The sequence below is a fragment of the Copadichromis virginalis genome, linkage group LG19, assembly GCF_057382275.1.
Source record: "Copadichromis virginalis isolate Kocher_CV1m ecotype Utaka linkage group LG19, C_Virginalis_male_GT1.1, whole genome shotgun sequence".
Classification (NCBI taxonomy): Eukaryota; Metazoa; Chordata; class Actinopteri; order Cichliformes; family Cichlidae; genus Copadichromis; species Copadichromis virginalis.
The window spans coordinates 21,046,829-21,061,583 of record NC_140636.1 but is presented as its reverse complement, the minus strand read 5'-3'; the positions used below and the strand labels follow the sequence as shown (position 1 = coordinate 21,061,583).

Below are 14,755 nucleotides of genomic sequence, written 5' to 3'. Positions count from 1 at the left end.
AAACTTTGCATGCTAGCCACTGATTAAATAGAGCACTATTACGGTGCTGTAACTTAGCAGAAGCAGATGATTGTGAGGATTATTGGAACTTTAACTGTGAATCACAACCTATACTTTTACATTTTTATATTTTTTCAATTTGTGTTTTGTCTTTTTTTAAAATCACTGTACAAACATCCATTTGTGAAGGCAACTGACTCATAGTTCCCGGTCTCAAACATCTGCACTAATGCCTCCTCAGGCTGGTTGTGTTGACAAATCTAATCATTATGATCAAAGACTAAAATAAAAAGTAAACACACCAGCCACTTCATTAGGTACACCTGTTTGTTAGCATAAATATCGGCAGCTCAATGCATTTAAGCATGCAGAAATGGTGTAGAAGACCTGGTAAAGTTACAAACATAGAATGAGTTTGAAGATGGCATGGTTCCTGCTCAAATAACCAGTTCTTCCAACCAAAATAAGTACAAGAGCACCTTGTCAACCTTCAACCAGATGGGCTACAGCAGCAGAAGACCACACCGTAGGGCTGCACGATTAATCGTTAGAAAAATCGCGATCTCGATTCATACTTATGTGCGATCTCATTTCCAAATGCCAACGATTTAAAAAAAAAAAAAAAAAAGACAACGATTGTACTGCATTTTGATCCGGGACGTACTCTGCATGAAAACAAGCGCTCACTCTTCCTGCTCAACAAATGACAAGGGCGGAGCCTTATGGTAAATGGCCTGCATTTGTATAGCGCTTTTCTAGTCCATAGGACCCCAAAGCGCTTTACACTACATTCAGTCATTCACCCATTCACACACACATTCACACACTGGCGATAGCAAGCTACATTGTAGCCACAGCTGCCCTGGGGCGCACTGACAGAGGCGAGGCTGCCGGACACAGGCGCCACCGGGCCCTCTGACCACCACCAGTTATACCACGTGATACAGAAGCTGTGCCATCTGATGCTAAAATTAGCAGGGAAAAAACAACGGAGAGCACGTCAGGGATGACGAGAAAGTGACAGGAGAAAATCCGTCCCGGTCAACCACCCAAACACCAATAACGGGAACCTTATACAGCGCTTCCCTATACCCATCGAACTTCCGCAGGCACAAAAAAATTACGGAGGCTTTTACTTATCACCTGACCAAAGATATGGCTCCCATCAACACTGTGCAAAACGAGGGATTTAGGAAAATGATCAACACCCTAGACAAATGCTACACAGTGCCGTCCCGCAACTACTATTGTTGCACTACCTGCTCTATACATGCAGTGTCGAGCAACGGTGGAGACGGAATTTCAAGCAGTACAACATTTTGTAGCAACAACAAAACGTGAGACATTTGTTGTTTTATGTTTATTTATTGTTTTTATGTTCAGTTTCAACTGTTACGAAGTTGATGTGCAGTTAATAAGTGCAATAAATATTTATACTGGAAAAGAAAATCGTGAGAGAATCGTGATTTCAATTCTAAGCCAAAAAATCGTGATTCTCATTTTATGCAAAATCGTGCAGCCCTACCACACCGGGTGCCACTTTTGCTAAGAACAGCAAACTGAGGCTAGAATTCACACAGGCGCACCAAAATAGTACAACAGAAGGTTGGAAATATGTTGCCTGGTCCGATGAGTCTTATTTTCTGCTGCAACATTCAGATGGTAAAGTCAGAATTTTACATAAACACGTTTTAACGTCCATTCTGCATTCAGTTCAGGCATGTAGTGGTGATATAATGGTATAGGTGTAGTTTTTTGGCACATCTTAGAACCAATTGAGCAAGAATCCAGCTCCACGGCACACTGGAATATTGTTGATGACTATGTCAACCTTTTATGAGCACAACAATTTCAGCTATTTCAAGTTCTGTTTAATTTACTTGACCATAATAACCTTGCATGCAAACACTAAAGCGTCATTGTCAAGACAGATCTCGTTGAACTTACTCTGACCCATATTGGATGAAAGTAAATGTTTCCCCTCCAATCTTTAATTAATTTTATAACATAAAATCTAAACAAAGCAGTACTGACATAAATGCAGTTTTTTGGAATGTAATGAAACCTTCATAATCTTTACTTTTTTTTTTTTAAAGTAAACTTTTTTTACTTTAAAAAAAAACTTTGTTTGCTATTAGTTCATCACTTTCACACAGGCCAAAAATTAAGCAAGATTTCAAGCTTCTGAAGAACCTTAGCTGACTCCAAGTTCTTTATCTCACTGCTACTGCTTTATGACTTAATATGGCAAAGCAATGTTTGCTTTCCTAAAATGAATTTATCAAAACCCAACAATAAGAACAACCTATCAGCTTACTGTCAGAAGCAGAGCCTGAACTCTTGTGACTAATCTGAAAATGCCAAATATGACTGTGAATCATTTACTTACATTTAAGGGTTTCTCCAGCATAGGGAATATGGAGTTTAAAGCGATCACAACAGGGACCAGGCGTCAGAGATGTACATCTGAACATGAGGGAAGATGAAAACACAGACATTCAAATCAAGTAATCAGTTAACATCAGGGATTTTTTTAGGATCAGTATAGAGATAAAACAAATATATTGCTGTTTAGGAAGAGTCTGATATTTTTTTGACACTTTATCTTTATAGAAACAACACATACATTATTCACATTTTTACACAGTCTTGATCAAAAGTTTAAGACCACTTGAAAAATGGCAAAAATCATATTTTTCATGGTTGGATCTTAACAAAGTTCCAAGTAGAGCTTCAATATGCAACAAGAAGAAAAGGAAGGAAGACAAAACATTTTTTTGAGCATGCAATTTATTGAAAACAACACTTAAAATGAAACAGGCCGTTTTACAGGCAATCAAAAGTTTAGGACCACATGCCTTAAAAGCAAAAATCTCTCATTTCTTCTTGTTGCGTGTTGAAACTCTACTTGGGACCTTGTTAAGATCCAACCATGCGAGTTTGTTGGGGAAGAACTTGATCAACCTGCTAGTCCTGACCAAAACCTGATAGAACACCTTTGGCATCAATTAGAGCAGAGACTGTGAGCCAGGTGATCTCATTCAACATCAGTGTCTGACCTCACAAATATACTTCTGGAAGAATGGTCAAAAACTCCCATAAACACACTCCTAAACCATGTGGAAAGCCTTCCCAGAAGAGTTGAAGCTCTAAAGGGTGGGTCGAAATCATATTAAAAACTATGGATTAGGAAAGGGATGCCACACAAGTTCATATGCGTATGAAGGCAGACAAGCAATATACTTTTGCCAATATAGTGCATATGTGCACATGCAGATCTCAAATTAAAATGAATACAGAACAATTCTGAAATTACATATTATCTTAAGTCTAGTATTAAAAACTCATTAGTATAAGTTAAGCAGACAATTATTCTGCAGTGAAAACTCCACAAAACAGTATTTAATACTTTTCTTTTAGTAAAGCAAATCTCTTTGGATTTGGGGCTGTTTGTGACACAAAACAAAGAATCTTAGGCACTCTTTTTGGCTCACCGGGCCTAAAATGGACCCTGTGCATTCCCATGAAATAATCAATGTTCACTTAGTTCTCCAAGCTTTCTGAAGATCTTCCAAAGTTGAACAGTATCTGGTCTCAGTGGAAGGGTGGTTGTAAAGAATAAGTTCAAAAGCAAGGCAAACAGTGAGAAAATGCTGAGGTATGCCAAATTACACAAAAGCTGAACTGAATATTACTGACAACAGGTCCTATGGTGTAATGTATCCAAATTTGATCCTGGCAATGATATTTAACACACTGCCAAGGCAGGATAAGCACACCTGGAAAATGGAAAGCTCAGTCATGGATTGGCAACCCAAGAGCTCAGACCTCAACATTGTTGAAGCAGTGCTGGATCATCTTGACAGAAAACAAAAGGTAGCCAACATCCAGAGAAGAGCCTTGAATGTCTTTTAAGAAGCCCAGATAACTATTCTTGGGAACTGCTTACAGAAATTACGAGAAAGCTTGCCCAAGAGATTTCAGAATAGAGCTGGTCATACCAAATATTGACTTTCAAACTCATTAGAACATCACAGACAGTTTCCCCCCTTATAGACTGTATTTCCATGTATGCTTGCAGATGCTTTAATAGATCACTGCAACCATTTCCCATTTTATGAGCAACATATTAAAAAAAGTATAGTGGCGAAAAAATCTTTGCAAAAACCTTGTGGGTTGGTCCAAAACCTTTGTACAGTGCTGTAACAATATTTGTCATTTAGCTCCTTTTTTCTTACAGACATCATTTGTGTAACATGTGATTAGTCCTCACCCAGTTTTGAGATCTGTGACACGGAGGCAGTTTGTGGAATCAAGCCCCACACGGCCATTCCTCACCACACTGCACAGCAGGGGACGCAGCTCAGGTGAGATCCGGTGCAGTGCGACTTCAGGGGACATATTGTTCATTTTACCCACTGTGAGCAGTCTGTAGAGACACGATAACAGTATAGAAATGCTTTGAATTATTTTATTAAAAAGCTAATTAACACAGTAGAAAGATTAAATATTAGTATTTGGTATCGATCTGCTGCCAGTTGTTTTACCCTGTTAGAATTCTAACAAAACATAGGTCCGAATTTGTTTTTAAACGATTAACCTTAGGTCAGCCAAACCTCATCCAGTCTCTTCAACCTGCTCCCTACTTTTCTTTAGATCCAGTGAAACACAGTGAATCTCCTTCTGATCTTCTACATCTGCGCTTTCTCCCCATAAAGCCATAGTGCTACTCACTGATTACCACCTTTCTTCTTAACCTAGGTTTAACAACACTTTCCCATAGCTTCATGGTATGAAGCTACAGAGACATTGGCTTTATGCCTCTGTAGTTGCTACAGATCTGCACAATACCCTTGTTCTGTACCAGTATACTCAGATGTCTCTCACCATCCAAGACTGTGTTCAGCCATCTGGTTAACAAGTCCACTGCCCTCACTCACAGATATAGCCATACCTCCACAGGTATGTCATCTAGACTAGCCACTTTCAACACTTCATTCTTTTCATAGCTAACCTTACTTCCTCCTTATTATTTCTCTGCACTTCCCGATTACCAACTGTCCTTCATTTGTCTTTCTCTTTCTCTCATTTTCTTCAAGGGAACTAATTTTTGAAAAACATTAAAGAACAGTTACAGTGGCAACAGACCCTGATTTATCTGGGACATTTTGTAACAAATCGAAAACATCTACAAAGTAAAATTGAGCCTTGTAATCAACGAAGTAGTATAAATAAAGACAATTGTTTCATTATTATCCTTTTTAAACTACAAACTTTAACTATGATTAAATATGCATTTTTTCATCATAATTTAAAAAAAAACAACTATTTCCCCCTTTCCATATAAGTCAAAGGCAATAAATGCATATATCGAAAGTATTTTTTCACTCCCTATAGCTTTCCAAAAATGCAATATCGCTGGCTTTACTTTTCAGCTATCATTTCCTGGTATTATAGAAATGTTTTCCCCTTCCTGTTTTAAAATTGCTACCTTTCTATCCAACTTTTTCTGAAAAATACAGATTTTAAGAGAAGAATAAAGCACAGTAACACAATATCCACAAAACATTTCTTAAAAGTTTAGTGTTAATATAAAAACATTAGAAGGAAGCTGGTTTAGTTGCAACACTGGAAGCTTCCTTTCGCACTATAAGCACACATGGAAAACACATATTACATATAATGTTGTAACATTTTAACGTTCTAATTTGGTGATACATTGAATGCGTTAAGGGTAAATTAGTGTTTATGCCACAGTTTGTAATTCAGATGCTCATAGGTTTGGCATCGTTAGCCACTGTTAGCTTAGCTCATACTTATGCGTCAAATTAACACGATTTAAACGTATAGCGTCCTCAAAACCTCCCCTGCCCATTTCCGTCCATTTCAATACAGCCTGCGGCGGGTGTGTGAGTACCTGAGAGAGATAGAAGTCTTTAAATTTCAGGGTAAAGTCCAATGTTTACTTCATACTCTGATCAATTTCCCCGGTTCATATTGTTATTGGGTCCTTGTGATAGCCCCACAGTTAGGTGCCTCTCATAATGCCTGTGGGTAAATTTACTTTCATTCTCTTGCAGGAGCCGAATTTCCTCGTGATATATTACCTATGGCGCGGTTTTGTTTGGTATTTTTATATCTTAACACTGTCAAATAAATCTAAACGTTTATTCATTAATAAAATGACAGTGGTTGATCTGGCAATAGCGATAACGCCAGGGACCTGTCACCGTGCACTTTGACCTTGGACTTCAAGTAGTGGGTATTCAGTTTTACAATCCGCAGGAGATTATTTGAATTCCAGGTAATTTAACACACTTCATTTTACTTTGGAGGTTGTCTAATTGATCCGGGTCATGATCTTTTAGTTTTTTGATCGGTTTATTCCTCAAATACTTGAGGTGTCAGAGTATTTGGCTGCATATGTAATGACATGTACTAAGAGTTTACAGTACACCAATAATACAAGATATTTGGGCTTGTACACGACATTACCATATGCTAAAATGGATAAAGAGAACAATTAACAAGTAAGTACAGTAAAGTACGTGCATTTCTAATATGTGAATAAATTACCATAAAAGAAAAGATTTTATGATACTGAGCTTTTAAAAGATTAAGGTTGACTTAATGGTTCTTTTAGTTATTTTCCTAAGCTTGAGTTATACTGGATCATTGAATTTGATACCAGTTTTAAACCATTATTCATGATATACTTGGATCAGCTACAACTATTAAAATCACCTACCTAAAAATTATCTTCCCTCTCCACCACCATTACAACTGCCATCATCACCGAGGCCTAGATATAGGATCTCTGGAGGGCTCCTACAGTTTTTGAGATTGAGACTTGCGAACAGATTGTAGGGTTTTCAGTTCTGGATCGTGGGAGCTGCAGATTTTGTCAAGCCCTTCAGAGCCTTTTGTGTTCCTCCAGCAGTTCTTGAGCAAGTTTTGCTAAACGTATAGGGATGGATTCAGCTTGTTCCAGTTTCAGTCCGATGCAGATACTTTGACTTAAGGCAGCGATACCATTGTTAAAATAAAAATGATTTCTGCTTTTTTTAATATAGCAAATTTCATTACACATAAACTCAATATATTTACCATAAAAGCTAAAAACTATGTAAGTCGACAATGTCTTGAGGGGATAAAAACAACAAAATAAAATACTAGTTAACACACATGTGCGCATATACACACACAGACACAGCTGTCAAGTGCAAACCTACAAGAATAAAAAAGTTTTAAGTATGTTTTTCAGTGTAGACACAGATATAATTGATCTCAGTTTAGCAGGAAGCTAGTTACAAAGAACAGGATTACAGTAACAATAATATTAATATTAATAATAATTCAGGGAACCATTAAAAGATGTCCTGAGATGTCTAACAAGGTTTTAGACACTGATCAAGTCAGAGATGTTCCACTGAGTAATCATCACTTTGACTGACGCTGGAAATTATCCTTTTTTTATATGCAAGTACACACTGATTTCCTAACTTTATAAAATAAAATGTAAGAAATGTACCAAAGATAATACATTGCAGCAGGATAAAAATAATTAAAATATTCATATCTAGTCTCCTATCAGTTCATTGTGAGAACTATTTCTTCAGACTGCTGTCATTTATATTCAATGTACTCTAGTTTATCCTTTCCTGGTCTCACAGTTTCACTGAGTCCACCTCCTTCGACTGCTCCTTACACACACATTGGGCTGACAAGAAACGTGCGATGTGAAAATATATTAATGGAGTGAAACAAAACGTCACCGGTGTTACTGTAAGTGCAGTAAAAGCTTCCAAACAACAACAGAAGATAACAACAGTGACAGCGAGTAAGCTAAGAAAATATTCTTGGAAGTTTTTAGTAATTTCTGCTCTCTTGACCACAGTTTGTGGTTAAACTAAAAGCTTTTGCAAATATCAAAATGAAAAATGTTGATGTAGGTAGAGTCCAATGCTTCCAAGCTGCTGAGGCTTTGTTGTCATCTTCCTCCATCCTATGTTAGTCTTCCCACCAGTTATCAGTGCACTGCTTCCATCAGATGGTGAATTAAACACAGAACAATATAGAACTCAATTAAGTGGATCAGTCATAGTCCATCTTATTGTCACTGATATGCAATTTAAATATTGGATCAGTGCAAAGTATAATCAAACACAGTCAATCTTTTTTAATACATTTCCAGCAGTGTATTTCACAATCCACTTACAACACCATTGTGCGTGTTCTCCGCAACAAACAAGCAGACCTACTCTGAATTACAGTTTTTAAAGAAAATGTTTGTTTTGTTGCTTATTAAACAAAGCCGACTGCAATACTTCTATATATGTAACAGGCTACCATTGGCTGATAATATTAGTCATTTGATATATTGGTTGATTATTGTCTTTGAAGTTGACCTTTATCTCGAGCTTGAACGATATGGTAAAAAATACACTACATACACCCCCACTAATATTTGGTTAAATATGCTTTAGCAAGTTGCACCTCAACCAAATGCTTTTGGTAGCCATCAACAAGCTTCTGGCATAATTTAAAGATAATCCTCAAGGCTTCATTTTTGGCTCCAAGAGACCTTTCCAACTCGTGTAAATTTACAATTCTTCTTCTTAGAGCTTCACAGACTTCTGAGATCTTCATAAAGTTACCATGATATCCATGCTCATGAACCATGAACTTTTGACCAAAACTGTATAACCTGGTGTAATTTGCTGGGGATGGATTGGAGGAATTTCTAGCCTATCACAATAGGAGCTCGCTGCTCCTGCATTTTTTTTTTGCCCTCCACTTACTGATTTTTAGCAGGGCAACTTTAAATGGTCTGTTTTGCAAACAGCACTAAAATAAAAATGGAAATTCAATGCCAGCACTCCTGCCGCAGTAGAAATGACACCACATATGGTGGGTCATCCTGGCCCCTTTCCAAATCTGCATTGATCCATGCATGACTATTAATTTACCATCAAGCTCCAACAGTGACTCCAACCAAGTTCCAACTACTGCTAGCTAAATAAAAAAAAAAAGAAGAAAAGCATTCAGATTAGCAGGTCATTATATTATATAGAAGCCTCAACAAAAAAGATCTACAAATATTAATACTAAGGTTCAAGGTTGGCTAATAAGTACCTCTCTTCAAGGGTACAGCCCTTTATTTTAGCTTTAGTGACAAGCTGTTGTAACACTAAAAGTGCAGTAAAGGTTTTTGGTTTCTGAGAGTGTATTTAGCATGGAGTGAACATGTGAAAGACCTGAAATATGTCATTTCTTGTGCAAACAGAACAACCCTAACTTGCAAAATAAAAATGAAAGGTGATCACAAAGGCATAGAAATTATATCAGTGCACCGGGCGAGACCGTATGAGGGCAGTTTTGTCTGAATCACCACTGGGAATTTCCACCTTCCTGGGAGTGATTCACAGTCAGTCTCAAAGCATCCAGAAAAAACAGCCCCCCCCCCCCCAAGAAATATGTTGAGCCAAAGTACTCTGGTGAAATTGTTTACTAGTTCAACTCTCAGCTTGAAGTTGGTCTAACTTAAGTGGTTAGGAGGTTATGACACCGGGAATTGAAATAAAACAAATGCAGCTAGCGTTTGTGTGTGGGTAGAGCTGGAAAAAGTGTCTATAATCTGAACGTATCTGAACATTTGTTATACAGATATGGTCATATCATTGCCATAAAAATAGTTTCCAGTTAAGCCAGACACTGGGAAGAATGCAGGCTCACAAGGGTTTTTACAGTTGATCCAAAAGTTTTTTCTTTGGGATTTTGTTTGCAGTTCAGTCTAAAACCAGAGTTAACAAAGTGCAGACTTTGTATCATTTTATGCAACCTGACACACAGTTACAAGACAAGAGTGCAATATTATACCTTTAATCATCTATAGGTTCATGTAGTGTGTTAATAATATAGCAAAACAGACAGAACTTTCAGTTTTATCTCTTATATTAGCTTGGATTTCTAAACTATTTACTAGCAAAAAAATGGAATATTACCCGCAAAACACAAAGCATCGTCCTCCATAGCTGAAAACTGAAGCCAACACAGAAACACCAAAAGCTGAAGTTTCTTCTAATGGTTACTGGAAGCTGATTTTAAAACTTAGTTAATCTCCATAGACTCACATATGCAATTTTAAAAGAGAAATAACAAATTTATAGCCTACTACAAAAAGCAGTCGTTATCTCTATAGCTAATTTCCTTCTTCATGGCAGCTGTACGTAGAGTGATTTTTTTTATAACTCAACTGCTCAGATTTTGGTAAAGCTTAAAATTGAGGGTGCTGTCACTGAGAGGTGGCTGTATCTGCTAAGGCCCCAGTCACACAGGCCTAGACCAGTCAGCAACCACCAGTTTCTAGAGAAAATGTGTATTACTCAACTGTTTGCCTAGTGGTCCCTGGAGGTTGTTGGCATATGCCAAATGACATCGGTTACAAAAAAGGAGCACTTGTTGTGATTGCTTTGGTTGTTAGCAGATTGTCTAAGTCACCCATAGTTTGCATGCAAGGTGCAGACCTTTCTGCAAATATTGCCATTTACTCTCTGAAGTGTACAAAATGTGCAGGTTTTATTTTGAAGGTGAATACTGACCATTCTGTGTTATACTTTCCACAGTTCCACTACCACTTGGCAAGTATTTTACAAGAGTTTGCAGGCATGTCGGTGTCTGTTGTGCAACCTCATAGTGACCAAAGCAATCAAAGATGTTTTTGAATCTACACTTTTTACCTCTTTCCAACCAATTTCAAACTAGTGACTACCAGCAAACTCCAGTAACTGGAACGTGCATTTTTCCCCTGTGTCCCATTTTTGCCAGATTGTTGCTGATTAGCCTCAAGACCTGTGTGACTGAGACCTAACTGTCTTCTAGGTTTTCACCTTAGCTAATTGTCACGAACAGTTAGGGATCTCTAGACCATGCTTGGGACTGCTGGTGCCTTTTTGAGTATTTTATTTATAATTATCTGAAAAATAATTACAGTAACATGATTTATTGTGTGGCTATTTTTACCAGCAGATGGTCTATTCCAGGGGTCGGCAACATGCGGCTCCGGAGCCGCATGTTGCTCTTTAGTCCTTATAGTGCGGCTCCGTGTGGTTTGGGAAAATAAATTAGAAGTATTTAGCTGAAGTGTATTTTATTTATGTTAGTTATTTTTTAACTTGTAGTTCTAAATTGGAAGATTATTGTGATATTGAAATATAAAAATAAAATTATATTCTATTATTTTTTCATCGCTCTAAATAAGCGTCACACTCGCGGAAGCCGGTGTACCCGCCGAAACGCCGTGCATATATCAAGACTTTCAGCCTCAGGTAGGCCAATTATGGACCTTCGGATCCACATTATGTCACCACCGTGAACTATGTTAAAAACAAACACCGCTCACGCCTCACAGATGACAGCGTACAGTCCTGGGTAAAGATGTAAGTGACTTCGTACAGCCCCGATTTGCAGACGCTGTGCGCAGAGGTTCAGGAGCAGAAGTCCCATTATAAAGATATCACGGTAGAACCGATGATGTTTCCATCAACATGCTTTTCAGCATCTCTTTATTGACCACTTTTCACACACGGTTGCTGCAGGCATACAGCCGGCTGTAGCTTTTCAGCTCACAGCCCGACAACACAACAGCATAGATAGCACAGACGTTAAGGTGGCGAGGCGTGATTGCGGGTGTCGCTCAGGTGCGTCCGCCTCCCCTGCAGCGGCGCTGCAGACCACGCCCCGCTACACACATTAACCAGGTAAAATACATATTTAGGCAGAATTTTGCAAATATATATTTTTCATTTTTTTGCAGCATAGTGCTTTTTTTCCAATTATTTTTTAAAAGTCAGGTCAAGGCTCCAAAAGCCCAAAGGCGATATAAGGGTGGCGGCTCACAACAGTTTTTGTTTGCTACATGGATCATTTTAGTTCAGCTGGGTGTCTTTCCTTTTCTTATATTTCTTTAAGAGTTCAAAATGTGTTAATTACATAAATAATTTTCTCTGTAACATTTCATGGATTTCATAAGCAACACACTTTAGTTGTTCACACAAAGCATAAGGTAAAAAAACAATATATACAGTGTTATCTTCATTTTAGATGTCAAAATGTATTTGCGGCTCCCAGTGTTTTCTTTTGCGTGGAAACCGGGTCCAAATGGCTCTTTGGGTGTTAAATGTTGCTGACCCCTGGTCTATTCTCTTGTTTTGGTAAATGAAGTTCTAGGATTTTATTTGGATGTTACTTATTAGCATTTGACCATTCGACAAATTAGCATTTGTCTGCATCTGTAGATGCAGTTTGTAAACCAAGCTAGCAAGCATCAGCATATTGCTTTGTATCCCACCTTCTTGTCCACATATTGTCATTCCAAGATGCAATAAACCAACATGGTGGCTGCAAAAATGCTAACACTGCTTCCAGAAAAATAACAATCTGCATCCTTCTTTCAAACACAGTCTGCGCTTAAAACAGCATGCATCATATTATTTTTAAAAAAGTGTTTAATATGTGTGAACCTCAATCACATGCTGGCTACACGCTAAAGTATCACTCATAAAAAAAATTTAAAAACTGCAGGTCTAAAATTGTATCACATTGTGCATGCGACTTTAATTACACTGTTTGTAGTGTTTAACATGCCCTTTCCTTAATGTGCTTTTTTTTTTTTTTTAACACATTTTGCAACACCTTTTTATAGCAAACGCTTAATATAAATGAAGTTTCTCACATTGGTCTGCTGAGCATCATAGCTCAGCTCAAGTTTAACTAGTAAGTGAGAATTTTGAAAGGGGTTCCCTGCTAATTCAAGTGGTCAGACAATGCAGTTCTTCACTGTAGTGAAGTTCTTGATGCCTGCAGAGAGAAGACACTATTCTGCAAGATGTGGGAGAGAGAATTGAGCCATCCTACAGCCAGCGGCCAAGCTTTCCAAGTCTTCCACTGCCTAGGAAGAGATTTGAAGAGATTAACACACTAGCATTAGCTCCGATACAAGCAGAGGATTGAATTAATTAAAGACTTTGCTGTGCTGCGGTGCATTCACATGGTGTAGCATTGAAACTGTCGCCACCCCACCCCCAGTAAGACTGGAATTTGTCCAACTCAGCCAGCCATGAATGCTCTATTTTTACCTTCTTCCTTGTTTCACTCAAGCTCATGCTAATGTGAGAGATAAATAAAATCAAGTGATTTTTGTTTGGAGGCTGTTGAGAAACTAGTTTACATATTTTGCCTGAAATGCCCCCATCAAGCTGCGGCTAAAGTCCTTCTGTCTGTTTTTTGAATGTTGTGAAATTCATTGAACAGTTAATTTAAATTGAGAAAGGGCAATTGTTCCTGTTGTAATAATACAACCGTATGTGTTTGTGTGGCTTTTAATCATCAGATCATGACTGAGAAGGTCTTTGATATTGTGGTGGTTGGCTCCTGTATGACTGACTTGGTGAGGTAAGTAGATTTAGTCCATTATTTAACTTTAAATCTGGTAAATCGATGATAGCATGTGAAACAAGTTGTTCCACTGACAATGATTATAAATCATCTTAAAATTTTATGAGAAGGCTAAATCTGGGTGCAGGAAACGCCTCTGCTTCCTCAGGTGGACCCAACAGGAAACAGCACATTACCATGTTAGGAAACTAATTTCAAAAATGTTCAGCAGACTTTGTCAAATTTGTGTCAAGTCCCGATGTGGCTTTGCTTATTAGTTAGAATTGTGGTCAGAGGTTTATGTAAGTGCATCTCATGGATGAACGTCATTGTAATTTTGGTCTTTTGATGATTTCTTTGAACTTTTCCAGGGTGGAATTAATAAGGAGCATACCCTTTAATGCCTGAAAAAAAAACCAAGTATAAAAATATATATACAGGCTCACATGGTTAGAATATAATTTATTTTTTGATAGCTATCAACAAGCTTCTGGTTTAATTCTGGCTGGATATCTGACCACTCTTCTTGGCAGAACTGATCATGCAAATTGGTTGGTTTCCTGGCATGGATCCAGCATTTAGGCACAGTACACAATCAATAAATATATATGGCTTTAGGAAGACCATTCCAGAAGCTTAATGTTAGCCTGCTTAATCAACTTGTTTCACTGTGGACAGTAATGCTGGTGTTTCAGCAGTTTCCAGTTCATGGCAGGCTTAAGCTGTGGTGGTTTCTGGGTTGTTCCTGAACATCCTAACCAATTTCCTCTCACCTAAATGTAACAATTTGGGTCTTGTTCTAGACTTTGGCAAAGTGGTGACACATCTGTAACTTGTACTTATGAAACTTGGTTGAACTGATGACCTTGAAATCTGCGGTTGAATAGAAACAGCTACAAGAGACATTCCCAACTTGTGTAAATCTACAACTTACTTTCTTAAATCTTCAGTTTATTGGACTTTCCCATTGTTCTGAGTCAGTCAAGTGGGTGCTGTCAACCTAATTTATATGTTCATATTAAACAAGGGCAACAGGTCAAATAATCAGGTAAACAGATGGAAAGGTAATATCATTGTGAAGAGTGAAGCACTTCAGACTTCAGAATGATATGCTAAGGTGAGTTTTGGCTTTCTTGCCCATAAGTCTGCTTTGGATGACATAAATTTCGTCATCAGATAATGAGTGTGGACTTTGGGCAGATGTCGGTGTATCGGCTTCACATTTGCCTTCTGGGCAGACTTCAAGCTGATTTCATGACAGCATAACGTAAATAACTTCTGAGGGCAACAGCCAGTATTGGTGGGTCACAGCAATGGTCTC

At 38.0% G+C, this 14,755-nt stretch overlaps 2 protein-coding genes across 2 annotated transcripts in view; one reads left to right on the top strand and one right to left on the bottom strand.

The window, feature by feature from the left end:
- The window catches only part of babam2 (BRISC and BRCA1 A complex member 2), a 121,552-nt gene extending 115,525 nt beyond the window's left edge, over positions 1–6,027 (bottom strand). Inside the window, exons 1-3 of the mRNA XM_085441805.1 lie at positions 5,918–6,027; positions 4,274–4,429; positions 2,390–2,466 (exon numbers count right to left, since the gene is read on the bottom strand). Of these exons, the coding sequence (XP_085297931.1) occupies positions 2,390–2,466; positions 4,274–4,410 (214 nt within the window). The 5' untranslated portion in view covers positions 4,411–4,429; positions 5,918–6,027. The remainder of the gene's footprint in view (positions 1–2,389; positions 2,467–4,273; positions 4,430–5,917) is intronic.
- A 201-nt stretch (positions 6,028–6,228) lies between these two features.
- The window catches only part of rbks (ribokinase), a 52,727-nt gene continuing 44,200 nt past the window's right edge, over positions 6,229–14,755 (top strand). The window contains exons 1-2 of the mRNA XM_085441020.1: positions 6,229–6,304; positions 13,391–13,452. Of these exons, the coding sequence (XP_085297146.1) occupies positions 13,394–13,452 (59 nt within the window). The 5' untranslated portion in view covers positions 6,229–6,304; positions 13,391–13,393. The remainder of the gene's footprint in view (positions 6,305–13,390; positions 13,453–14,755) is intronic.